Genomic DNA, 25546 nt, shown 5'->3' with positions numbered 1-25546 from the left:
TGTGGACGGGTGTTTACATCGGATCTGAGACCATCCTCAGGACCCTCAACTTCAGATACGTTTAATTAGGGCTTGCGAGAGCCAGGGAGCAAAATGTTTGGCCTCATGTCGAAGGAGCTGGTGTTACAGGCAAGGCAGCAAGTGATCAGTAGTTTTAGTTTCGGATGCTCACATGTGCTCAAATTCTACTAAAGTCCTGTTTTGGCTGTGGTTAGCTGTTACGTTACCTTACGATAATTTAAATAGAAACATGCCATGGTAATGTTGGGGTGGAGTTTTTTTGAACAGCACAAAATCTTCAGATCTTCGAGTGCTGTACGCTAAAGGGAACCAAATCAGCTCTTCCCAGCAGTGAAAAGTCCTTACATGAGCCACAGATTACAGAACATTCACTGCTCTTAGTGTTCTAACGTTTAGGGAAGGCATCATTCCCAAAACAATTCTGCCTGGATGCTGGCTGGAGGCACTGGCAGGGAGCTCGATTCTGCCTCTGAAGGTTGTAGGAGCAGCAGGGCTGAGATGCTGGTGTTGATGTAACGGATCAACTCACTGAACACAGCTTATCTGCTCCTTGTAATATATATCCCAGTAACGGTCGGGTAATTAAGACACTGATCAGATTACCCTGAACAGGACAGTGATGCATGAGAGCCAGACAACGGCTGCCTGGCGCAGAGATCTGTTATAACAGCAGTTTAACTAACTACACCGTTACTTGTCTGATGCAGAGCAAATGTTGCATTTAGGCTAATGGAGAGATAACACAGGTACCACAGGTTTTCCTTTATGTCCATTTGCTGAAGCAGAATAATGCCTTTTGAGGTGTCTCCCATCCCAGCCACACAAACACTGAAACATTGCCTGAGCTGTGTTCTCTCTCTCTCATAACACTGGTCTTTCTGGCTGGTTTTGGAAGTTCCCTGGGAACTTTCCCAGTTCCTCAGCGAACTGGCTTGTTTGGGTCCATCCTGAGCTGTTCCATCTTCCCCCAGCTCCGCACAGGTGATGGGACAGTAATTCAGGGTAAGCCCCAAAGCACCAGGTGCTTTGGAACCTGTTGGGGACTGCAAGCTCCGTCCAGGACCCATCTTAGTGACCTGTCATTTTCCCATCTGTCCTGGCTGCCGTAACAGCATTGCCATCTCATAAGAAGAGGACGCAGAGGACAAGATGCCAAAGTGAATACTTTTGAGTCGCCTTGGAAGGAAGGTGAGTTCCTGAGGAGCTGGGGATGTTGCTGCCTTGTTCGAGGAGTCTGTTCCAAGAGCAAGGGTCCACCTTGGGCAACCACGGAGCAAAAGCCCCTGATTTGTATTGATGATCCACTTAGGACCAGGATGGGATGGCTGACAGCACTGCAGGTCCTGAACTTCTGCATTAATGTGATGGTGGGGAAGGCATGGGACCGCAAAAGCGCAAAACCTTTTGAGGAAGATGATGCATGCTGATACTCAGCAGATGGTAACACAAAACCACCCAGAAGCAGAAAGGAGGGGGGAAGTCCACTTACTTGTTTGAGCTGCTGAGAATCTAGAGAGGATGCTGTAAGCGTGTGGGAGAAGGGCAAAGGGATGCTGGCTGCCAGCAGTCCTGCATGCGGAGATTTTTTTCATGTGCTAGTTGAACATGTTCCCCAGAAAAAAAGGGTCTGGCAGAGATGGGGATCCTCCCTGTTTCCTACAGCACTCATTTCTGGTGGATGCTCTGGCAGATGAAGCAGGATCTGCTCTGGAGAGAAGAGATAAGGAGAAAGGAGATAATTTTTTGCCCCTTCACCACAGACAATTTCTCATGTGTCAGTGCAAAAGCAGAACCCACTTTTACCGAGTCTCGGTAGTGCGTGCGTGCCGCCCCTCGCTGCACGTGCTGAGGAAGCACCTGAGCACCCGGAGCACCTGAAGGTAGCGTGGCATGCAGCACAACCGTCCTGTATCAGTGAAAGACGAGGAGGAGCATCGACTAAATGTCAGCCACGCAAGGGTGTGTCACGAGCCTCTTGCAGAGGTGCAGGAAGTATAAAAGGCAGAGGTTCCCAAAGAGGGTCCCTGGAAGGAGCTGCGGCGTGCTGAGCTGTGCTGGAACCTATGATGCTCTTGCGAACCTGGTGACTTCATCTCCCTTCACAACGAGACCATGGAGAGTGGTGAGTACCTGCTCTGCAGCCTCCGCCTTTGTCTTCTGCTTTATCAATCATGCCCAAATCCATGCCTCGTGACACAGGGATGGAGCACTTTTAACAGAGTAGAACAGTATAAAAGACTTTCATCTTCCTTATATCGACTATTAAAAAAGAAATGCACAGTTCTCTTCTACATGCTCAAAACCCCTCCAATCAATTAACTTCAGAAACACACACATAAAAAATAGGCTTGTAGCCAATTTCAAGGGGCTATTTTGTCCCAAAGCAAATAAGCTCTTCTCACATAGCATGTACCTTTTCTTCTCTGTTCTTATTAAAAAATACTTATTAAAAAAAAGAGAATGCACCTCCTTGGCAACGTTTTAATTCAGGGAATGAATCAAAGGAAGCAGGAGCAAGCATATCTGTGGTTACTGCTAGCTAAGTCTGTCCAGACTTTTACAGATTGTTTCTATTAACAAATATTTTCACTGCAGCAACAAAACTTTGCAGTTCTGTGCTTGCTCGGAGCTGGAGCAGCCCTGAGCCGGTGCACCTGTAGGGGTCTGTGTTCCCATGGATTCCTCCATCATGAAGCAGGCAGAGAGAAGCAAGCAAGCGAGAGAATCCCCTTCTCTTTGGTCCGTATCCTGTTAGCCCAGGAAGCACAAGACTCTTTCTGTTTCCTCTTGAAAGTTTCAAACTTTCCTTTGCCATTTCTTATTGTACTTTCACACCCAGAGCTCTGTGGGCACCCACTGCCCGGAGCTTGAGGAGATGAGGAGCTGTAGGAGGGGAGATGGCACCATGGGTCAGGGACACGGCACATAAGATGCACGCTCTTTCTCCTCGAAGACTGTCAGATTTATTCCCTTTTTATTATGTTTTTTTATGCTCAAATATGTGCAAACACTAATCTGAGGGAGTGCGGGGAAGAGGGACAAATGCAAGAGCTCAGATGGGTAAGTTAGTTTAAAAGCAGATTAACCAATCCGGGTTTAAAACCCAACTTCTACCTCTCCGTGCCGGTGAGCACGGGCAGAGCTGCAGTGAGGATGGCGAGAGGATGGGACAGAGCCACCAAGTTCAGCCCAGTAAAGCCCTGCTCCGGGTGTAACGAATTACAGGGTGAAACGGGAGGCGTCACTGCCTTTTCTCTATGACATTTGCAAATCGGAGCCTTAAATTAACCGCAGCGTGCAGGGGGGCACGGGGGTCCCATGGGAAGCACTGCAGGCAGAGCTGCAGCCTGTGACCACACTGAGATTTGAGCACCCAGTTCCATACTGGTGCCTCCGACTGTGCCACATGAAGGGGGACGATTGCCCTCACCTGTTTTTGAAGAAATTCAGATGCAAAACACTAGTGACGCGCGCAACAGCAGAGTCAGGCTGGTGCAGCTGGGAAAATTTGGCACTTCTTCCTTTTTGTATCTTTGTCCACTGTTTCAGCCCACAAACTAGTCCCCTTCCCAGGCAGGGATTTCTCCTCTGGAAAGGTCTCCGGTGATTTCTGAATGAAGCAGAGGGGGGTTCCGTGCGCAGTGTCTGGATGCAAAGCCCTGTACAGCAGCTGGGAAGGGGGAGCCCAGGGTCTCCCAGGCTCCAACGTGACACTGGGGGATGCGGGATGCTCCCACGGTGCTCGCTGGAGCTCCTGGCTCCCATAGGACCCACCAGGCAGGAGCAGGGAAAGGGCAGAGGGAGCCTTCTCATGGATGTCTCCCGGCAGCTTCTGGGAATCGTTGGCTTGGGAAGTGCTGCATCCCAACCAGCACCATTTGGGAAGCCCTGCATCCCAACCAGCACCACTTGGGGAGTCCTGCATCCCAACCAGCACCATTTGGGAAGCCCTGCATCCCAACCAGCATCATTTGGGAAGCCCTGCATCCCAACCAGCACCATCTGGGGAGCCCTGCATCCCTAGCACCATCTGGGGAGCCCTGCATCCCAACCAGCACCACTTGGGGAGCCCTGCATCCCAACCAGCACCATCTGGGGAGCCCTGCATCCCAACCAGCACCATCTGGGGAGCCCTGCATCCCTAGCACCATCTGGGGAGCCCTGCATCCCAACCAGCACCATATGGGAAGCCCTGCATCCCAACCAGCACCACTTGGGAAGCCCTGCATCCCAACCAGCACCATCTGGGGAGCCCTGCATCCCAACCAGCACCATATGGGAAGCCCTGCATCCCAACCAGCATCATTTGGGAAGCCCTGCATCCCAACCAGCACCATCTGGGGAGCCCTGCATCCCTAGCACCATCTGGGGAGCCCTGCATCCCAACCAGCACCACTTGGGGAGCCCTGCATCCCAACCAGCACCACTTGGGAAGCCCTGCATCCCAACCAGCACCATCTGGGGAGCCCTGCATCCCTAGCACCATCTGGGGAGCCCTGCATCCCAACCAGCACCATATGGGAAGCCCTGCATCCCAACCAGCATCATTTGGGAAGCCCTGCATCCCAACCAGCACCATCTGGGGAGCCCTGCATCCCTAGCACCATCTGGGGAGCCCTGCATCCCAACCAGCACCACTTGGGGAGCCCTGCATCCCAACCAGCACCACTTGGGAAGCCCTGCATCCCAACCAGCACCATCTGGGGAGCCCTGCATCCCTAGCACCATCTGGGGAGCCCTGCATCCCAACCAGCACCATATGGGAAGCCCTGCATCCCAATCAGCACCGCAGCCCAGCTGGACCTCTCCACCCCTCAGCACCCTGCTCTCCTTTACATCCCTGGCCTCTGCAGCATTATGTGGGTGCCCTGTAGGTTTCTTTACTTAAGTTTTTCAGTATTTGGGAGGGCAGCTGTTACTCTGACTTCAACTAACTGGTAACGGTTAATTATGACAGGAAGAAGAAAAAATTAGTGAGAACCTGACAAGAATAGTACAACAATTTTCATCCTTTGGGATTTTATCCTAGTACTGTATTTCAAAGGAATATTCCAAAATAAATATTTTGCACTGGAAGATGCACAGCATTAGTGCTGCTGCTGGGGTTTTTGGGTTTTGGGTTTTTGGGTTTTTTTGGGGTTTTTTACACACACATAGGAAACACGGGTAGCTCACTTAAATTCATTCTGAACTTGCTTATCTCTGCTTATCTTGTCTTTTGATTCACAGTTTCCTAAAAAGGGGTGGAGGCAGGTAATTATTAAATTTCTTCTCTAACAGATATATGAAGCCGTGAGATAGAAGCATGACTTAAGTTTCATTGGGACTGTTCATTCCTGAAACGATGGTATCGCTCCTGTGCCAGTTGTGAGAAGCAGAGGGGAAAGGTGGCAGAGAACGAGCACTGAGCTGTAACTGCCAACAGTCATTATATATTTAAGTATGATTAATTTTTCTCAGAAATACCTGGTTCTTCCCCCGAAAGCCTACTCTAGCGATGGTGAAGAGGCAGCAGAAACCGGTACATGTTTAAAGATATAAACAGTACGTTACTCGCTGCCTCCACATGCTGAGGTGCTCGAGAACGAAACTTTTGCTTTGCGGTTTCTGGCCAACAGAAAAATAATTCTTTCACCACGAGGGTTTAGCCCGAGCCAGTTTGCCAGGCTTTGCCAATACTCTTGCCGGACTCTCGTTTCCACTTGGTGCCTTCCCCAGCACCAGCACGCTGCTGCTGCTGCTCGCCACTGCTCCAGTTAGAGCCGGAGCTGCCAGGCAGGAGCCGACCCAGTGCTCCATCCTGCAGGATTTGGTTTCTCCAACCTGTTTTAACCATCCCACACGGTTCTGTTTCTACTCCTCTGGGTAGACTTTCTGCTACCAAGTATTTCTTACTATCAGCAGCTTTTCTGGGCATGCCCGGGGGGGGTTCACAGCTACTACAGCTTCTTTTATCTTGATTGAGATCAGTTGTGATGGCAGGGAGCTTCAGATGAGCTGGATGGATACAGCTGTCCGAACCCACCCACCCTTCTGCTGTGGGGTGGCAGGAGCTGCACCCCAGGTGCCCACCCTATGGCCTTGACCCTGGACTCAAACCCACCCGTTTCTTTCCCTTTGCTATCGAGGGAGCCGAAACGCCCACCCAGGTGCCAAGGGCTAGAGCTCAGCGGGATGGATCCCAATTGCGCTCGCTCTGTGGAGGAAGATTTTCAGGATGGATGGGTTGTTGTCCCCTCTCCGCCCTGCCCTGCCATTAACAGCAGACCCTTCCCTCTTCCATTCACACGGAACAATTCTCCTTTCCACCTTTTCCCAGGGCCCGCAGGACAGGAGCATGCTTTGAGAACTGCAGCAAACCAGCACGTCACCAGCTGAGGGACAAGGGGGCTGACGTGGGGCTTGATAACGTGCCTGACTCATTCGCTTTTTATAAATGTTGTCTTTTTATAAATGAGGTTTCTAGTTCAACTGTTCATGGGGATTTTTGAGAGGTTTTTTTGTTGTTTTTTTCTTAATATTTTGAGGAACAAAACTTTAGGAAAATACCCACAGCAGAGAACTACCAGATAGGGAAAAAAAAAAAAAGGAAAATAAAAAGTAAAGAAAGCTACCCAAAATTGCCTGTTAAGCTCCAGGGCATGTCTCATTTCCTCTATGCAATTAATTTGCTTGTGGTCCCTCTCCCCTGCTGCCTTGGACCCTCAGAGCATTGCAGGGAGACATCAGCCTCGTCCAGTCTGCCTGAAACTGGTGACGCAAGGACCCGCTCAACAAACTCCTGCGTGGGGACCACGAGGCTGCATCGCCTCTCTCGTTATGCCTTTGCAAATGACTCTCTCATTATGCCTTTGCAAATGAGTAAGTTGAAAGGGGGGGGTGTACAGAAAGAGGGGAAGAAACTGTGCAAGCTTTTTTTTTTATATTGAAAAAAATCATTTGACATTTAAGACACTTGAAACGGTAACCGAAGGGGGGGTTGTAAACCAGTGTGAAGATCTTTAAAGGAATGATACTTCACTGAACTGTTTCAGGATCGTTAGTTGAGTCACTTCATCAGTCCTATTTTGTTAGATGCCTCAGAGCATGTTAAGGAGGAAAAAAAAAAGTACAGAACAGCAACTCACCAGGGCTGCACACTGATGACTTTTCAGATTAAGGGCTGGGCTGGTCCGGTCCTTCGACTTGAGGGGGTGATGCAGAAAGTGGTGGAGGAAAAGGATGCTGCACCTGGGGGGCAATGCCCTAGACTGGCCCCACCGGCACATCAGCCTGGCACTGGGCAGTTCTTTGCATGAAATGAGTGAAAAATGCCGACAGCAATGCACTGATGGAGCCGGATTCAGGTCGGTGCCTTTCCTCTGTAGCCTGAGAGTGGTTCCTCTCCTCTGCCTCCTTTTTATACAGCTGCTAGGAAGTGAATTGCCTTTGAGGCCTCAACCCCTGCCCAGCGTGGCCAAGTAATTATTATCCATCAGCGGGCAGACATAAGCACCAACTCCAGGACTCCCCCAGAAACCAAGCCATGAAGACGCCTGGCCAACAGAAGACTGGAGACTCTGATGGTTGGGGGGGATCAGGGACCCCACACCTGTGTCCCAGGCAGGGAGGGCAATGACAGTCAAGGCTTGTGGATTTTGAGTGGTTTGGGCTTTCAGAGTATTTCCTGTGTTAATATGTGAAAGTCAGATCAGCATCTCGAAGGGAGAGATGGCTACCCCAGATGCTCACCAAACCTCTTCCTGCAAGTCTGGGACTGGTCAGAGTGAAAGCCATCAGACAGACAGAAAGCGCAGACAGAGCGTTTCGCCAAGCCCCTGCCTCCCCCCTCAAGCCCAGCCTTGCCACCCTCCATTCCTGATGCAAACGGCACTGACGAGGCACTATTACCCTCCCCAGATTCCCCCAGGAGGGTTCAGAGAAGGTGAGGGGGTGTGAACAGAACTGAGCACCCAGCTGCATGAGTGTAAAAGACGAAAACAAGGGGGAAAGGCAAGGCACAAACTTCTACAAGACAGTGGGAAGCTCACACGCAGGCTCTGGGGGTGAGAAGCGTGAATATTTCCACTCGTGGCCAAAGATCTCTCAGCTGACACATCACTGCTCACATCCAAACAAGCATCTCCAATCGCAGGTGCCCAAGTAACGATTTCTGTCATTAACAATGCTACTGCACGCGACTTGAAGTGGGGATACTGGTGCAATGGCTGCAGTTACCATGAGCAGTGGAAGTTCATCATCCTGGTCCACTGCAACACCGAAGAGGAGACGGGCAGAACAGGGAAGGGGGCAAAGGAGCTCGGCAAAGGAACAGAGTGGAGCTGCATACATCAGGCTGCCCAGCGTGAGAGGTGCAAACTGATCAGTCAAATTTATGAAAAGGCCATGAAGAGAAAGCCGTGCTCCCTAGGAGAAACAGGCAGCTGAAAGCCAAAGGCATCTCCCGCCTCTGCCCCAGCCTTGCTTAGTGACCCTGGAGCAGCTAATCAGGAGGGAAATGAGAGGCTGCGGCACAGGGAACAAGCCAGTGCCTAGAGAAGCATCCTGGGATGAGCAGCATGATGCTCAGAACAGCTGGTGCCAACTCTCCTTCAAGGAAGGACACGTCTTCTGTTCGTGCCAGAGCAGCGGCCAGGGCTTTCTCCCAGCTGCCAAATCACTTCTACATTGAGCAACTTTCAGTCGCAAATGCCCAAGGTAGATGGTGGTACATGCTTTAAATAGAGCAAAGAAAAAGCTTTCACTGGCCTCCCTGCCTCTGCTAACCACAGCAGGAAGAACTGTTTGCCCGAGATTGCTCTCACCATTATCACATCTGGCTCTGAATTGAAATTTTTCCTCCCAGCTGTCAACATCCTGTATCTTCACATCCAAAGGCAGCAGCAGCCAATTTTAAGACATTTAAGAGACAAGCAATAAATTTCAGCCAGCTTCAGTTCTGCACATCCTGCCAGGAGCTGAGCTTTCCTGTTCCGCAGATCGGTCACCGCACCGGCGGGGAACAGCTGGGCCCGATTTATATATATCTATAGCTGGGCGCTCACAGCTGTACGTTTTTACATGGGTTGAGTATGCTACACCCCCACAGCTCAGAACAAGGCACAGGGGGCAGGCTGCTGTCCATCTGTAGGGAAAAAACAATAATTAAAACCCCATATAAAATAAAAATTAGTACACTGTGCACAGGGTAACTGTCCTTAGCTATGAGCCTTTACAGATGAAACTGGAGGGGCCAGACTCCTGAGACTTTGTGCTCTGACAGTAACTTGTGTGGCCCTGGGTTATCCTGTTAGCATCTTCACCAGGTTTTAGTTTACCCAGCCGTGGGGAGCTTTGCAGGGTTGAGAATGCCGTGGTCAAGTGTGCTACTGCTGCTTTTTCAGAGTGAGCATCATGTGGAAAACCCCCACTCAACTAACGCCAACTAACGCCCGTCTCCTTCTTCTACAGGCAAGCAGCTAAAGGTCACCCTTGTTTTCAGCCTTCCTCTAATTTTTCAGGTAAGATGTTAAAAGCAACGTTGTTGAAATCCAGCTGCCTTTGTGTTGTGGGTAAAGAGAGATGACGAAAACTTTCGACAGGCAAAAAAGCAGCCACCCACAGCCCTGCAGAGATGCGTGGGGGGGAACGGCCGCTGGCACGCAGGATCCAGCCCCAAGGAGGTGGGTGGGGAGACAGCAGAGCAGTGCTAGAGAAAAACAAAGGAGAGAAAACAAAGAGAGAACAGAAACAATGACATATCCTGTGACTTTAGGAAGGCCTAGACTGTTAGCACCAAGTCCCTCGCTAGCAGCAAAATGAGCATTTTCAGGAAAGACGAGAGCATCCTCCAGCGAGCGCTGGGGCAGAGCCAGCTCGCTGCTCCCTGCAGGTACTCGGCCAGCGCTGGGCTTCAACACAGGTCAGTGCTGAATTGCTGCCATGCCCAGGGAGGAAGAGTTCAGCTTCTTCCTCCGCTTGTCCTTGCTCAGAGTCAATCTTAAGCAGGAAGAACCCAAAGCACCACGCCGTGCCGTGACCTGCTCTCGGACCGCAGGGTGCAGCGCCAGCGCTCACACCCCCACAGCTCAGCCACGCTGCAGCCCCCAGCCCCAGCTCTCCACCGGGCTCAGCAGAGCAGGGAGAGTCTTGCAGCCTCTTTCTTTTCCCTTTCACTTCTGGTGGCATGCCTCCAGGTAGCAGGCAGGATGTGGTGAAAGCCAAGCCTGCCTGAGATGGAGAGCACGCTGAGATACTCAGCGATAACAGGCGGGGGTATCCAGGGGAAACCTTTCATCTCGGTGCGATGGAGTGAAGGTACCAGAGATTAATAAGTCACAAAAAAGCAGGGCACAGATACCACAGGCTCACTCTGCCCCGTAGGTTACGGCAGTGTAGGAAGACGAAACCATAATCAGGACTTAGATCAGGGGCCTGAATGAGACACCGGCAACACGTCCATGCCAGCGCGGTAACAGCTTCCTGCTTCGCTGCATTTCCCCAGGTCTCATTGACATCTCTCTCCATCACTTTAGCAGAGGAAAGAGCCCTGGGAGGCTCTGGCTTTGCCCTCCCTTTGCTCCCAGCACTCGGCGGGCTTGGCCCTCGCTGCGGGGGGGATGGGGTGGCAGCAGGACCAGGAAGGCCGGGATGCCAGGCTGGATGGGGCTCAGAGCAACCTGGGCTAGTGGCAGGTGTCCCTGCCCATGGTCCTTTCTGACTCAAACCATCCTGTGGTTCGGTGACGCTGGCACTTGCCATGCCAGGTCGCTGCCAGTTACAACCACGGCAGCCCCTTCTCGCACGGTCACAGGGAGGAGGGGATGGGAGCAATGGGAATAGCTGAGATGGGGGAGGGAATACTGAAGTCAGAAAATGCCTCACAAGTAGAGTTACTCGAGAGGAAACATTGCCCCTGCTGAGAGGAGGATGCTGAAGGATGTATTATTTTTCACATTGCATCCGACAGCTGGCTATGTGCATGCAGCTGTATGCGGGTCCTGGAACGTTCTGGAAAGCAGCCGCACACCAAGCGCTTCCAGGCTGAGCACTAAACTTTTCTGGTAGAATTCCCACTCTGAGCCCCTCCAAAAAGCCCAGACCCCACGTACTTATGGGGAATGTTTTCAGCCACCAGATCCTGCCAGCTGGGTCCATGACGTTGGCATAAGCCCATGCTCGGGAAGTCCCTGGGGTTTCTCCGTGGGCTGCAGCTGGATGCTGCTGCCTGCCCCACAGATCGACACCCTTGGAACACAGCACAGTACCTGTCCCAACACACTCTTCTTGTCTTCCCTGTTCCAGTTCTGTGCCGGCAACAATGTCACCGATGACTATGACTCCAACATCACCATCGACTACACCATGTTCGAGACCCTGTGTGAGAAGGAGGAAGTCCGTAACTTCCGCGCTGCCTTCCTCCCAGCCATGTACACCCTCATCTGCTTCACGGGGCTGCTGGGGAACGGGCTGGTGATGCTCACCTACATCTACTTCAAGAGGCTCAAGACCATGACGGACATCTATCTCCTGAACCTGGCCCTGGCAGACATCCTCTTCCTGCTGACCCTCCCCTTCTGGGCCACAAGCGCAGCCATGCACTGGCTTTTTGGGGAGTTTGCCTGCAAAGCCGTCTACTGCATCTGCAAAATGAGTTTCTTCAGCGGGATGCTGCTCCTCCTGTCCATCAGCATCGACAGGTACTTTGCCATCGTTCAGGCTGCCTCAGCCCACCGCTTTCGTCCCCGGATGATATTCATTAGCAAGGTTACATGCATCCTCATTTGGCTCCTGGCCTTCATCCTCTCGATCCCTGAGCTGGTTCACAGTGGTGTAAATGACCCTGACAACCATCCCCGTTGTTCTATCATCGCTAACGACCTGCAGACCTTCAACACTGGCATCAAAGTGTCCCAAATGGTTTTTGGCTTCTTATTTCCCCTGCTGGTCATGTCTGTCTGCTACCTCATCATCATCAAAACATTACTCCAGGCCCGCAACTTTGAGAAGAATAAAGCCATCAAGGTCATCATCGCCGTGGTAATCGTCTTTGTTGTCTTCCAGCTGCCCTACAACGGCGTCATGCTGGCCAAGACCATCTCAGCCTTCAACCACACCAGCTCATGCGAGGAGAGCAAGAAGCTTGACGTGGCGGATGACGTGACCTACACCCTCGCCTGCTTCCGATGCTGCCTCAACCCTTTCCTCTACGCCTTCATCGGTGTCAAATTCCGCAATGACCTCTTCAAGCTCCTGAAGGAGCTGGGCTGCCTGAGCCAGGAGCGCCTCTGGCAGCTGTCCACCTGCCGCGAGAGCAAGAGGTTTTCCTTCGCTATGGAGACAGAGACGACCACCACCTTCTCCCCATGAGCCAAGCTCCCAGCAGGCTTTGGCCAAGCTGGAACAGTTTTGTACACGTCCTCTGTTCTGAGATACTGGTAGAGCAAGACCTGCCGCTGCTGTAGGAAAGGCAGCTGCAGGAGGAAAACCCAGGAGCATCCCCCTATTCCAGGCAACAAGCACTGCTAGGCAATACTCCTGTGGATGGAGAGGCTTGAATAAAACTGTGACCGTTAGCAAAGCAAGGGAGAGGGAGGCCAGTCAGTTTAGAGTTCTTATGTCATTTCACCTTTCTTTTAGTCTTTAGTCAAAATGAGAAATGCTCGAAATGGAACATTCTCCCTAAAAGCAACAAATACCAAGAGAAACGGATATTTGCGCAACAGAATTGCTTGCTTTAGAGCTGAATGTCCAAGAGCATCATCCTGGCTTGGAATGGTGCTTTTAACAAGTCTACATATTGCTCTTCCATGCCTACAAAAATTATGCCCGTTGCACTGGCTCAGTCTTCAAGACAGGACAGCACCAGCCTCAGGCGCCAAGCTTAATCCAATATGCAATATAAGCTGCGGAGTATCCTAGCACACCGTTCTCTGCTCTGCCTTCCCCCATGAAAAGCCAGAAATTTCCATAACTAATACTAAATCCACACATATGGTATAAACAATTCCAAGAATGTTGTCTATTATTGTAGCAACTCCTACGTTTGTCAGGAAAATACCAGTTCTGCTTCATTTCTACCTGCATCTGGTGTTTCACCTACAAAGAAGGTGCATCCTGAGAAGCACAAGGTATTATTATTCCATCCCAACGTGGGCTTGAATCCATTAGAAATGCTGCTCCGCTCTGGAAATAGTCTCCTTGAGCTTCTGGAAGGGCACCTGTCTGCACCAGGTGGAGGTAGGGGCAGCTGGCACAGGTTAGATTCAACCTGCTTGCGCAAAGAAAAATGGGTTACAAGCTCCAAATGACCCATGTCTTTCCAATCCCCAAGCACACAAATCTGAGCTGAGAAACAGGTACTTCTGCACCGATCCAGCCAGCTGCTTAAAAGACATCTTTATCGCTCGGCCATCCAGCCTGTACCAGTGTCACCCTCACTCTCGATGGGCTGAGGGATGGTTTGCTCACTCACTTGGTATAAAGATTTTAGCAGACTGGCGCCAGAATCCTCAGAATGTTAAAGGCTGAAGCCCAGGGCAAATGCATGTGCATTTCTTAAGGCAAAAACACTCAAATTCAGGATACAGTTGTGCCTATGGTTCAACCCCTTCAGCGTGCCAGTGGCCAAAGCTCACTTGTACCCAGCTGTATCGGCTGCCTTCTGTGCTATTGCTTCTGACCTCGAGACATAGAGAAGAATGTGGGGTTTCTTCTCCCTTCCCCATCAGCGTGCCTTTCTAGAAGGACATTAGCAGCTGGCTTTTAACTCAGACGTGTATTTCACATATAAGCTATTGAGAACGTGTTTTGCATCCAGACTGTCAGGGCTAATAAAGATGCCATTCACTGCGGCTGGATTTAAACGCCGGGACAGTCACGTGTGGAAGATTACTGCCAGGGTCACCTACTTGAAAGGAACGTGGCAGCTGAACAACAGATTATTGTCATGTAAAATAAGACCTTGAAAAGAAGCCCAGAATATAATGCCAGTTGGCGCTTCTACTGGAAGAGGGAAGATTCCTACGACAGATGAATACCCTGGGAACTGCTTGTCATGCGACATCTGAATGTCACCCGGGGAGGAGCTGCTGCAATTGTTTGGGCATCTGTCATGGAGGTGCAAGTGGTAAAAGCCCCGCAGAGCACAGCTCCCGGGAGCCAGACGTCAATGGGAAAAGGTTTGGCCAGGAGCTGCGGGGCAGCAGTAGCCCGGCTGAGCCGAGGCACGGAGCCTCACCCTCCGGAGCAGCACCTCAACCCGCTTGTAGAAGCTGTTAAGGCACATTCCAGTGGACACATGGAGCAAAACACACTTTACTAAAAAGATGTTTATACTTTATTCAATACCACGCATGGATCCATCAGGAGCGATACAGGGAACTCCCTGGATCATCAGTTGAACACCTTTGCTTTAGAGACGTGAGAATGAAAATCAACCTTCCAAGGAAAGACTTCGGTGAGCTGGTTTTGAGACAGTGTCGCCAGTTATATAGCTGGCTGCCATCATAATGAAATAAATTCTTCATAAACCATTTGGCTTTGGGGTATGGGATTTTGCCAAGAGCTGGGATTCAGGAGGAGAGCACCTTCTGCTCCACGTGACCGGAGCTACAATCCCCCCCAATCCTTCAATGCATTTTCTCTCGTAATGCCCACGCAACGTACAGAAGCGCTGCTTCTCCATGGTGCAAACTGCGGGGTTATGACTGACACCCAATAGTCATCTGTTCTGGGTTTGTTCCTACAGCCCTGACTCAGGCGAGATGCTCAGACAACAAGAACTTCACCAGAGCAAGGACTACCCATAATACAGGGTCTTTTTCGTTTTCTTCATCAGTAACAATATATTCTTAATGTGTATTCATATATGTAAAGCTGCTTTACACAGGGAAAAAGTATGTATGTGAATGTACCCTGAAAATGCACTGCTTTCACTAAAATTTTATACAAAATAGATTCACCTAACTTATTCTAGCAAGGAGCATTGCTTCACCAAAACATGCAACTGTACTTGACTCCTGTTTGATAAAAGCCATCCTCCCTTCTACAGACTGGGGGGGTCTTCAGGTCTTCACCAGCTCAGTGTATTCTAAATGGGAAAACACGCAGCTGCTGCCCTACAAATGAGGTACTAAAAGCATCATCTGGTGCCACCTCAGCAAGACAGCAGTGACTTCAGAGTGCAGGGCTGTTCTTTCTTTTTTTTTTTTTTAATTTTATTTAATGGTCAGGACAAATTTGCCACTCATTTAGATGAATCACATTAACATTGGCCTTAGATCCTAACCTGAGATTCCCCACTGAAGTCTGAAAACTGACTGTATTTTGCTATTTGTGGAAAATAAATTATAACAATTTAAAAAAAAAAGAAAAAGGTACCGTTGTTTTTCCATTGTATTTCCTCCATAGGACATATTTTGTATGTATCATAACAGCTCGTATCACATCCTTCTGGTCCTGTCAAGAGCTGTTTGTCAATTAACCTACCTTTGTACCAGTACTGCCCTGCAGAAAAAAACCAAACTAAATAGAAAAAGAGCTGGTTTACTTCAATTGTTGATGAATTACACAGTAAACAAGTCACCAACACATTAAGTAGTAGCTTTTATTTTAACTATTTACCCCACCGCCTTAACGCTGCTCCACTACTGGATATACCTGATGGCTCCTTATCACTGAAAAGCCTATATAGGAAATAAAATGTTGTACCGTTTTCTTGTTCACTTTCAAATGTAAGAAGTCCATCATGAAATACCGTATTACTGGGAAAATTGCTCAAGGTAGAGGCAGGGACCACAAGGGCACAGACCGTTTCTCCCTGACCTCCCCAGTGAATTTATGCAAAGAGGGATGTTCAATAGCCTTTACCAAAAAGTGGTTTAGAATTGCAGCCATGGAATCAAAGAGGAAGGAACCTCCAAGAAAACCAGGAGACATGAAGCTGGATGGTTAAGTGCCAAAACTAAGGACCATTTCTGCTTTCGCTAGACAGCGCGCCTCTCTCATGGTTTCTCCCTAGAGAGAAAGCATTAAGACCAGTTTCAGCACCCAGCCCAGAGGTTCCAGCAGCGATAAGGAACATCTCAAGACCACAGCACCGCAACGCAACTCTAGAGAATAACAGTCTAAACACAAGGGTCTTTAAATAAACATTAGGTCTCGCTTGCCACGGCTAGGTCAGAAGTCACGACTGCCCCGAGTCCGTGTTGCTCAGCCGTGAGAGATGCAGGCGGCTGCAACAGCAGCAGGAACTGCAGCACGCGCGGTACAGAAGCAGAACCAGGGAGCTGCAGAGAACCACCACGCTGAACAGGTCCCTGTGCTTCTCCGAGTTGACCCTGAGCCAAGCTTTTCAACAGGAAAGATCCCAAATTTTAAGAAAACGGGAGACTCCAACTTGCAACCCTAATTTAAACAAGTAAAAACTCAGCCCACCAAGCAATCCTCCGAGGTCACACCTTACATCACAAATACCCCGGCCAAAGCACACAGAACCTGCTACAGGAAGAGAGGTGCATTTCTAGGATGGATTTAACCCATTTTAGTACCTTTCACCAGCAAGACAGAGAAAGAAGCCTCCTTTTACATTTCACTAAGGGACTGGAACCAATCACTAGGGGACTGGGACCAATCTCAGGTTTCAATCTTCTTTCAAAAGTCAATTAAAAAAGCCCAGCCCTCACTACAGAAAGGAGCTGCTGGTCTGCAATAAACTACACGCAAAGCAGAAGAGACATCTACCACCTCGTCCCAGCCATGGGGACTCCAGGTGGGTCCTGCCATCCCTTCTCCAAGTCACCGTGGGAAACCTCTTCATTGCTTAGAAGCCCTGGACTCCTCATTGCTCCAAATAAAGTATCGCTGCTAATTGCTTCCCCTTCCCTGCCAGTTCTTTATCAATGCACGTGTGCTAATGTGTCTTTTGGCTTAAAAGCCCACAGTACCAAAGGGATCTGGGCTGGAGGTAAACTGGAAGTAGGGGGAAGGAAAAGTGGAATGAGGCCTCACTAAGTGCAGCTGCATCCATCCACCCACCCATCCATCCATCCATCCACCCACCCCCTCAGAGCAGGCTCTGGTTTGTCCTCTCCCTTCTCATGCTGTCCCAGGTGCCGCCTCCCATCACCAGCTGGTGAACGAATGGATGAATACGATGGTGGAGGTGAAGCTGCTCCTGGCACAGCTGTGGTTTTTGATGTGCCACCTGGGTAGCTACGGGAGGGAAGCCCTTGTCACTCTAAGAAAGAATGAGCTGGAGTTAAATGAGGCGAACCCTAAAAATACCACACATGGGTGATGAGGAAGGGTGGTGGCACAGTGTAGCTGTCAGAATAGCTGAGAGTGGGCTATGGTTTCCTCTCCCCACATCTTCTTTTATATGGAAAAATAACGCCAATTCCTGTTGTGGGGGTGGAGGTGTCAGACCTCGGGGGAGAAGTTCTTGCATGGTCCTCCTCCCTGGCTCCTCAGCGGAGCTGCCTTGCCCGGGGCCACTTCCCCCAACGGGCTGGCGCTGGGGTTTCTCTCCACACCAGGAGATTTCTCCCCCCCTACCTGAGCCACCCTAAGATGGATCTGGGGAAACTTAAGTCAGCTGAGACCTCAGCTGCGCCTTGTTGGCATCATCACAAGCAGCTTTGTGACCTCAAAGCAAGGAGATCAAAGGGCCGGGCCAGATTGAAAAGCAAAGACTTTTTATAGATTAGAAGGCAGCTGGACCGGCTCAGAGCCTCCTGGTGGCACATAAGATGGGACAAAAACATGCAGTTGGACTTTAAAGAAAATGAACCAGATAAACAGCATCACGCTGTGTTTAACGACAGCAGCACGAGCCGCTGCTGGACCACCTCACCCTCCTTCCAGCCCCCCCTGCGGTGGCAGTACACTTTGGGGGGGTGGGAAAGAGAAGAGCATTTGTCACATAACAAATAACCCTCTAGCTTCAGATGTGGCTGACCATAAAACCAGAAAAGATCCAAAGGGATGGAGTCTTCACGGGGTTTTGCTGAGTTCTTTGTAGACATGCTTCCCAAAACGGGCAGTTTCTTCCTTGTGGTGATCTGTATCAACAGGCGAATGCGCAGTACACAAGGGTCAGAATAAGAAGGATGGAAGAAGATGGGGGAAAAAAAAAAAAAAAAAGGTGGCTGACTAGAAGGAAGAAAAAGATTAGCTAGAAATATTTGGTCTTTACCAGGTCTTTTCCTGCTTGGCTGCCCCTTTGTGCTGGCACAAGCCTCCGGACCAGCACTGCACGATTACACCCAAAGGCTACGTGGCCACGGCAGCTTCGCTGTCTGCGTGTTCCCAGTAGTGACACTGTGGGGGAAAGGGAACCCAGTCAGATCCAGTGGTGAAAAGCCTGGACAAGACTTTAAAAATACAGGTTGTATCCCCAGCTCTGCTCCGCAGTGCCCCGAGTCAATCCTGCGCTTCCTCCCCAAGGACTAAACCAGAGCTAAAATATCACTTTCCAAAAGCAGGAACAGGAGTTCCTCGCACTGTTACTAGTCCCATGCATGGCAGCCTTCCCACCCTCTCGCCAAAAACGAAGAGAAGCCCTCAGGTGTTTAGATTTTGCAGAAATTGCAGGTATTTAAGCACCCACAGGCTCAGCTCCAGGTGGCAGGATAACCCATCCTCAAACTGCAAAAAAAAAAGAAAAAAGTTATTTTTCCCTTTTGCCTTTCCGTAAGACCCCAGTTCTTCCCAGAGCCAAGAGTATTACCCAAGCAGGAGTCCAACCTCCTCGATATTAAACCAACACCTGTCACTGCCACAGCTCGTTACAAAAATCTTCTTCAGGTCTTAACAAGTACTGGAGACTTTCGGTTCACCTTCACCGCACGCACCGCAGATGCTGAGCCCAACTAGGCATGATCTCATGTATTTGTCATTGCTGAACCCATGCAAACCTTCAGCTTGCAGGAACTGAAACTCTGAACTTCCCTTCCTGATGCTTTGGGGGTTTTAATTCAATTGTCTAAAATAAGAGAGCAAGCAGATATTTACTTTCCTTTCCTTGCTGATGAGCACTGTTGCACAAAACCCTAACTCTTGAGTAATTATGTGCTTTATTGGGAAATTTCTGTGACTTGAAGGTCAATTCTAATGACTAGAATCACCCTGCAGGAAAGGACCAAATAATTCCCAGCCCGAAAGGCCTTCCAGGATTCGGAGCCTGTGCACATCGCCCTGTACCAAACCCAGAACTTCTCCCACGGACTCTAATTCCTTCTTCTTTATCTAGGAGCGCTGTCTAAATTCCACTTAGAACAACAGGACCTTTCATGAGGTTCATGACACTTCATTTCTGCCTTACCCTGCGAGCTGGTATGAAATGTTCATGCTATGCAACGTGAGGTGAGGAGGTAAGATCCCAGCGGCTGTAGATGTGGAGCAAACGCCCTCCTGGCAGAACACAGGGAAGAGGAACTACTTTGTCTGCTATCCCCTGGGTGCGGAGACTTCTACCGGATTTGCAACAAGGTGGATTTCATGTAGGTGTCTGTTAAGGCTTGAAGAACCCCAGAACTGCTGTGCAAGCCCAGGGCAGCAAGAGGACAGTGACAAATGCAGCTACTTTTCAGTCCCCACCTGTCCCGAAGGTTACGCTGCAGTGTAAAACTGAAAAGCTGAGCTCCTCTGGGACCATGTCCTGGTTTATACGCACAAAATGACCAAACCCCAAGTGGCTGAATGCTCCAGAGAAGGAAAAGGTTCTTGTAAAATACTCTTAGCTAACCAGGGAGTAAAAAATAAAATCTTCACAAGCAGAAGTGACTCACGAGCCTTTCCCAAAGACTCCTTCAAGCCTTCCTTTCCAAGAGACACTTCCAGCTTTTACACTCGCACACCCAACACAGGCAACCTGTTTCCCACCCAACTGTCTGAAAATGAAGGTGCTGAGCTGGACATCCAAAAAACCTTTGTCTGGTACCACTGGTGACTTCCTCCCATCCCCATCCCGCACGCCTTCTTGTGGTCTAGAAATATAGGCATTCCGGTTTACCAATTTTAATTACAAGAAAAGCAAAGGAAATCTTGCCCCCTGCTGCAGGAGCACGCTGCCCCACCACGGATCCTGACTCTAAAGACCTCGGCTCTCTCTGCTTGATCCGTGTAACTCGGACAGGTAGCGCAACCCCGCAGGTTTCTTTAGTACACCCACAGCTTTGCACATTATTATCAGGGAATCACTCCATGTGGAAGGAGATGTGAACACACACACACACACACGTTCATATTTGCATCTGTCTCCCAGCAGAACTGGTTGCAGACTCGGGGGGGCTATCACAGCAAAAATCAATACCCGCTGGAGCAAAATCTCACCACCTGAGGTGCACAAATAGAAGCTCACATTTTTAGGGGAGAGTTGACCGATTCCCTCAGAGATAACACATTTCTTCTTCTAAGTTTTGGCCACACCAAGTAGTGAGCAAGAACCTCTACCCCTGCACCAGGGCGGGGAGGGGGAGAAGGAAAAACAACTCTCTCTCTGGATGACTAACACAGCCAGCAGCAATTGCCACTCTGCAGCTCAGCCCTGCTCTTCAACGGGGAGTTGCGCAAGACGCCTTTGAAGAGGTTAACACGTTTGCAGTCGGTTCTCATCTGCCTTGCCAGGGGGCCGCAGGTAGCTGCAACGCTCCTGCTCAAACTCCCTGACCCGACTGCACGGGAGAGGCGCTGAGCATCCCAGAGCTGCGCCCCAACAGATGCAGCTTCCACCAGGCTTGGGGGGGGGACTGCAGCAGAACTGGCAGGTACCCAGATCCTGACAAGACTCATCAAAATGTCTTTATTGCTAGCGGCTTCTGGTGGGCCTCCACCCCCACCTACAAATGAGCAACCCCTCACGTGCCAGTGCTGCCTGCACAACCTAACAAACAGCCACCAGGCATGCAGCCAGAGACGTGGGGACTGTTTTGAAGCAGATGGCAAACAACAGAAAAGGTCTCCATGCCATCACGAGCCCTGCGATGCTGCCTCCTCAGCTGGGCATCCTGCTTCGGGCATTACGTGGGCTGCAGCTGCTGGATGTGCGCCCTCCACGCCGGCTCACCCTGCAACTGAGAAGATGGTGGAGCATCGTCCCGTAGCACCACAGCTCTCCTGCCACTCGCCGCAGCTGCCCCAGCCCCAGTGCCGCTGCCGCCCAAGGGGGCACGATGGTGATGCACTAGTGGGACAGCAGTTCTGCAGAGGAGCTGCCCCTCTTTGGGGACTTCAGGCTCCTGGTATGTGCCCACACCAGAGACCTGCTCCTGAGCAGGGAGCACGTCACGACGCCATCTGAGCCAGCGCACCCCCGGCAGACAGCTCCCCGGTCCACAGCCCACTGGCTGCCACCGCGGTGGCAATGTCCCATGGGGAGGGTCAGTCTCTCTCCCTCGGGTCCCGTTAGGAGCAGCCGAACCCCAGCGTGTCCCAGACGTGTTGCCCATGAGTGACAGCGAAGCACGCGTAGGGGGAGAGGGGCAGCAGCAGCAGCAGAGGGTCCGAGGCACCTCCTGGCTGACCCTGGCCAGCGGCGATCCTTACAGATCCTTACAGCACTCTGGGAAGGAGGGAGGTATCTCCTTGCTGAGCAGTTAACGGTGATCCTCAGCTTGGAAATTCATGCCCTTTATAATCGGCAGTACAAAAAAAAGTCTTTCCCCACCAGGCAGACACGCATCGAGTTTGTCGGTCAGGGCACATGGCCTGAAACACGCTCTGAAATGATGCTTCAGTGAGTAGTAACCAAGATGCAAACACTTCCTTCTCCTTCCTGCAAGGGGAAGCTGCCTGAAAACAACAAATACCGACGATATGCAAAGGCAGGTCACAGAAGGCATGCTCACAACGGCCCCAAGCCCTGCAAAGCCACCACACCCCAGCCAGCCTCCCAGTGACCTATGGTACATCCACGGTCACGGTCCCTTCTGGCTGTGGCCATCAGCACCAGCAACCGGCAGCCAGCGGGACACAAAGCTGTGAGTTCTGAGGAGCAGGGACACCACCTCCTCTGCATCCTTCCCTCCGAGCTGCTCTCCTCCTCTCACCTTCGGTCACCCAGGAGGTGAAAATCCAGGCTTTTCCTTGGAGAAGGCTCCCAGCCAAACCTCTGCTCTCTGGTTAGAGCCTGGTAAATCCCCAAACCAAGGGGCCTTACTAATCTCTTAGCCCTCTGGCTGAGAGATGCTGACACCATGTGGGAAAGGCTCAGCAACGCTCCACCGCAGGCACCACGCTGCACCCACCAAGCCGGGACTTCGGGAAAAACTCGGGAAAACTTCCCCCTGCAATAAAGGTGTGGGTTCCAGCACTATGAACCCAACCATATTCAAGCCCTCTGCGGGCAAGCAGGCTAAAAAGTAGTCATTTTAGTTTGGCTTAATGTAAATATACTGGAAACAATTTTTAAAAGGCTTTGAGTCACTCTCTTTTTAGCTCTGAATCAGACTGCCAGTGCCTTTTCCATGGGATTTCAATAATCCGTTTGGAATGCTGAACTTCATGTTTCTCACCTCTTCCCGTAAAAATGACATCTCCCATGTATCGCCTTCCACTAGCTTCGTACCCAGATCTCCTAGATAATTTTGAAACACATAAATGGCCTTTTTCAGTCACCTCCCACCACTCGGGATCCCTTGGGACACTGCACTGCAGCTGCTGCAGCTCAGCACAATGAGCAGGGTGCGAGCAGAGGGCAGCCCCTTCCCAAGCCCAGGAGCTGTGATTTTTTCAGGCAGCTGAAGAAAGCAGCTTTTTTTTTAAAAAAAGTGAACTTTACAAATATGCATTTTTCCCCACAAGGCCTCATTCGGATTTTTAATCACTCCACAATCTAACCCACGGGGAGCTCAATTGCTGCTGTCACGTGCAGCGCCGGAACCTGCACGTATGCAGCAGCCCCGTGAAAACAGGTTGCTTGAGCGTAACCACAAATTTCTACCCAAAACCCCACAAAAAGCCAAATTCCTTAAGCCCCACGCTGCTGCCGGGTCCCTACAAAACAGTGGACAGCCTTAGCTTCCAAGCTTTTGTAGATGAACCAAGAAAAAAAAACAACCATCATTTCAGCCAAGGCCACACTCGATGACTCAAAGACTTAGTCATTGCGATGCAGGTGAGAACAAACCTTGCAGAGGTGTAAATCTTGCACCGTAGGAAAGCCACAGCTGGCAAGAAGTTAGAACAGAAATTTCCACAGCAGACGGTACCGCTGCTAACTGCTAGAGTCTTTCTGTTTCCCTAAAACCCTATTAACAAGTCACCGGCATTATGTTACACTGTGATTCCTGTATTTGCCAGCAAAAATGCACATGAAAAACCCAGAATTAGGTTCTTTCTCAACATCATGGAGAAACATGCTTATTTCAGCCGCTTATTTCAGGGGGAAGAGGCCAAACCTCTTAGATGCTCTTCCTGTGAAGGCTTCTACGCTCCTCCAGCATGTGTGAGGCATAATTTAACTTTGCTTTTTTTGATTTTAATGGAGGCTAACGCCAGGGCAATTACTGCTTTCAACGCATACTTCAAACCCCTCCACCTGACACGTCTGCAGCGCTCAGCCCCAGAAGACCCCCCGTGCTATGCCCACTCTTCTCATCTGCTGCGGGGCTCCGCCGGCTAAACACGCGGGAGGATGCACGGCAGGGCTCTGCAACACAACCAGCAGCAGAAGCTGCCACCTCCATTTCACCTCCAAACGCACTTATTGCAAACTGAAACCTCCCTGGCTCCATGGGGGTTCACTCCGGTAATGCCTCTTCCCCTTGTTTGCATAGAAAAGTCTTTTCTTTGTGGCTTTCTGCAGAAGTTAAATGAACAAAAACAACAAAGGTTGCTCCACCTAGGCAGATGGCTTTTACCTGAAAGGGATACAGCCCACAGCCCACACTCCACCTACCCAAGCTTTAAAGAAATAAACATACAGTGACATGAAATCTGTTATCAAGGAAAGTTTCCCCACACTTAGAAAAACACTTCAATATTTTGTTCTCCGAGATGCTGCCAACTCACTTCTCCCCCGCAAACCAGAATGTGAGCAAACAGATAAGGCATCAGACACCTGTTTTTGGCCTTAAAGATGTTTCACTAGGCATTTTCCAAAGACCATTAAAAACCAGGATACATGCAAGAGGTGAGAAAGAAAAGCTATTTACTAAAAAATGCCCAAGCAGACCCCCCAAAATGAGTGATGCAATGATAAATGGAATGACAGCTTGTTTGTGCCCCAGGCCAGGCTATGGCAGGACAGAGCAGCGTTGTCCTTCGAGGTTCCGCTAGCTCTGCCCGTAGCGCAGCCCAAGTCACGTCTGGAGCATGAGTCCCACCGCCGCTCAGGAAATGTGGATTTTATCACTGGCATCAGTCAAGCAGCCAGGAGCGGGCGCAGGCACTGCAAGGTAAGCTGGTGAGACAACGGGACGTCGGTGGGATGGCGGCAGGGATAGCGTGACCCCATTTGTCCCCACTCTGCTCTTCTTCCAGCTGCAGAGAGACGCCAGCCTGCTCCCACAGCTTTCATTTCATCAATCCCTACACGATCCCTGACGCTGCCAGCAATGCAGTGATGGTGAAGGGCTTCAGTAGGAAGTCATCCCATCTCCCCCCTGCCACATACCCATTTTCTGGAGTCTCCTCTCCCGGGTGAAGCACTCTCCACTGCTGTGGTGCTTCTGGGCAACGCGCATCCATCAGCTTTCCCTGCAAAATAAACATTGAAAAGCATTGGTTCCAGGTTTGCCAGGCTCTAGAGGGACAGCAGCACCAAGCCAAGCTGCACAGGGAATAAGAAAACTCCTCCGCACCAACGCAGCGTAAGAAGAGGGATGCGCTATCGCAGCACTGGGTGCATGGGGTGCATCCTTCCACCCAACATGCTGCCGGCTTCTGCCACCCAGCCCTCCCTGGCACCGGCTTTCCAGGCACTTTGGGGCTTTCCTGAGCTTTCCTGCTCCATGCTCTGCTCCCACCCTCGGGGCTCGCCCTCCCGAGTGCGGTGTTGGCTCAGCACGGCTTTGTGAACCAATTCATCCCCGTTTCAGCAAGTCCTGATCCATCCTGCATCGCAGGCTCTGAAGAAGCAGCAGCCCGAATGCCTCAGCATGGAGAAGCTCGGGGTCTGGTTCCCTTCCCAGCTTCCCTACACATTCCCTGCGTGATCCCAGACCAGACACTGAGGAACAGCAGGTCTCAATTCCCAAGCTATAAAATGAGACCATTAACACTTAATTCCTCTCATCCATTGTCTGCCCAGATTGTAAACTCAGTAGGAAAAACTGTGTTTGTAAAGCCTCTAGCATGACAGAGCCTCCAGGCGTAAATGAAATATAAAATAATAAAAATAATTGAAAATCCCCAGCAGGCAGTTGTAGAAGGAGCGGAATAAAAGAGAAACATATGCCTGCCTTTTAATGACAAAAATAAACACCCTCCAGGCAGCAGGGAGACCGCCGAGCTCCGCGGTGCAAGGGTGCTCATTGCTGTTCTGGGAAGGACTTGCAACACCGCCGCGCGGGATACCATGGCGAGCAGCGCCAGGCGGGTGGGC

At 50.6% G+C, this 25546-nt stretch overlaps 1 protein-coding gene and 1 long non-coding RNA gene across 3 annotated transcripts; one reads left to right on the top strand and one right to left on the bottom strand.

Annotated features, from left to right (window-relative positions):
* The first annotated feature begins 1198 nt into the window (after positions 1 to 1198).
* Positions 1199 to 16875, top strand: CCR7 (C-C motif chemokine receptor 7). The gene is made up of 3 exons (XM_005232679.4): positions 1199 to 2143; positions 9472 to 9521; positions 11305 to 16875. Exons 1-3 carry the CDS (start codon positions 2134 to 2136, stop codon positions 12367 to 12369), a joined length of 1125 nt encoding a protein of 374 aa, XP_005232736.2. The 5' UTR covers positions 1199 to 2133; the 3' UTR covers positions 12370 to 16875.
* LOC129782604 (uncharacterized) lies at positions 15364 to 23776 on the bottom strand. 2 transcript variants are annotated; one of them, XR_008744660.1, is made up of 4 exons: positions 18731 to 23773; positions 18611 to 18648; positions 18197 to 18321; positions 15364 to 18062 (listed from the first exon to the last, which is right to left on the bottom strand). It is a non-coding gene; the product is annotated as an uncharacterized LOC129782604 (long non-coding RNA). The 2 variants fall into 2 exon arrangements; XR_008744659.1 differs by having other exon boundaries at positions 18197 to 18648; positions 18731 to 23776.
* Between the last annotated feature and the right edge of the window lie 1770 nt (positions 23777 to 25546).

Source organism: Falco peregrinus, chromosome 18 (genome assembly GCF_023634155.1).
Source record: "Falco peregrinus isolate bFalPer1 chromosome 18, bFalPer1.pri, whole genome shotgun sequence".
Classification (NCBI taxonomy): Eukaryota; Metazoa; Chordata; class Aves; order Falconiformes; family Falconidae; genus Falco; species Falco peregrinus.
Note: the sequence above shows the minus strand (reverse complement) of the source record. Positions and strands in the feature narration are given on the sequence as shown.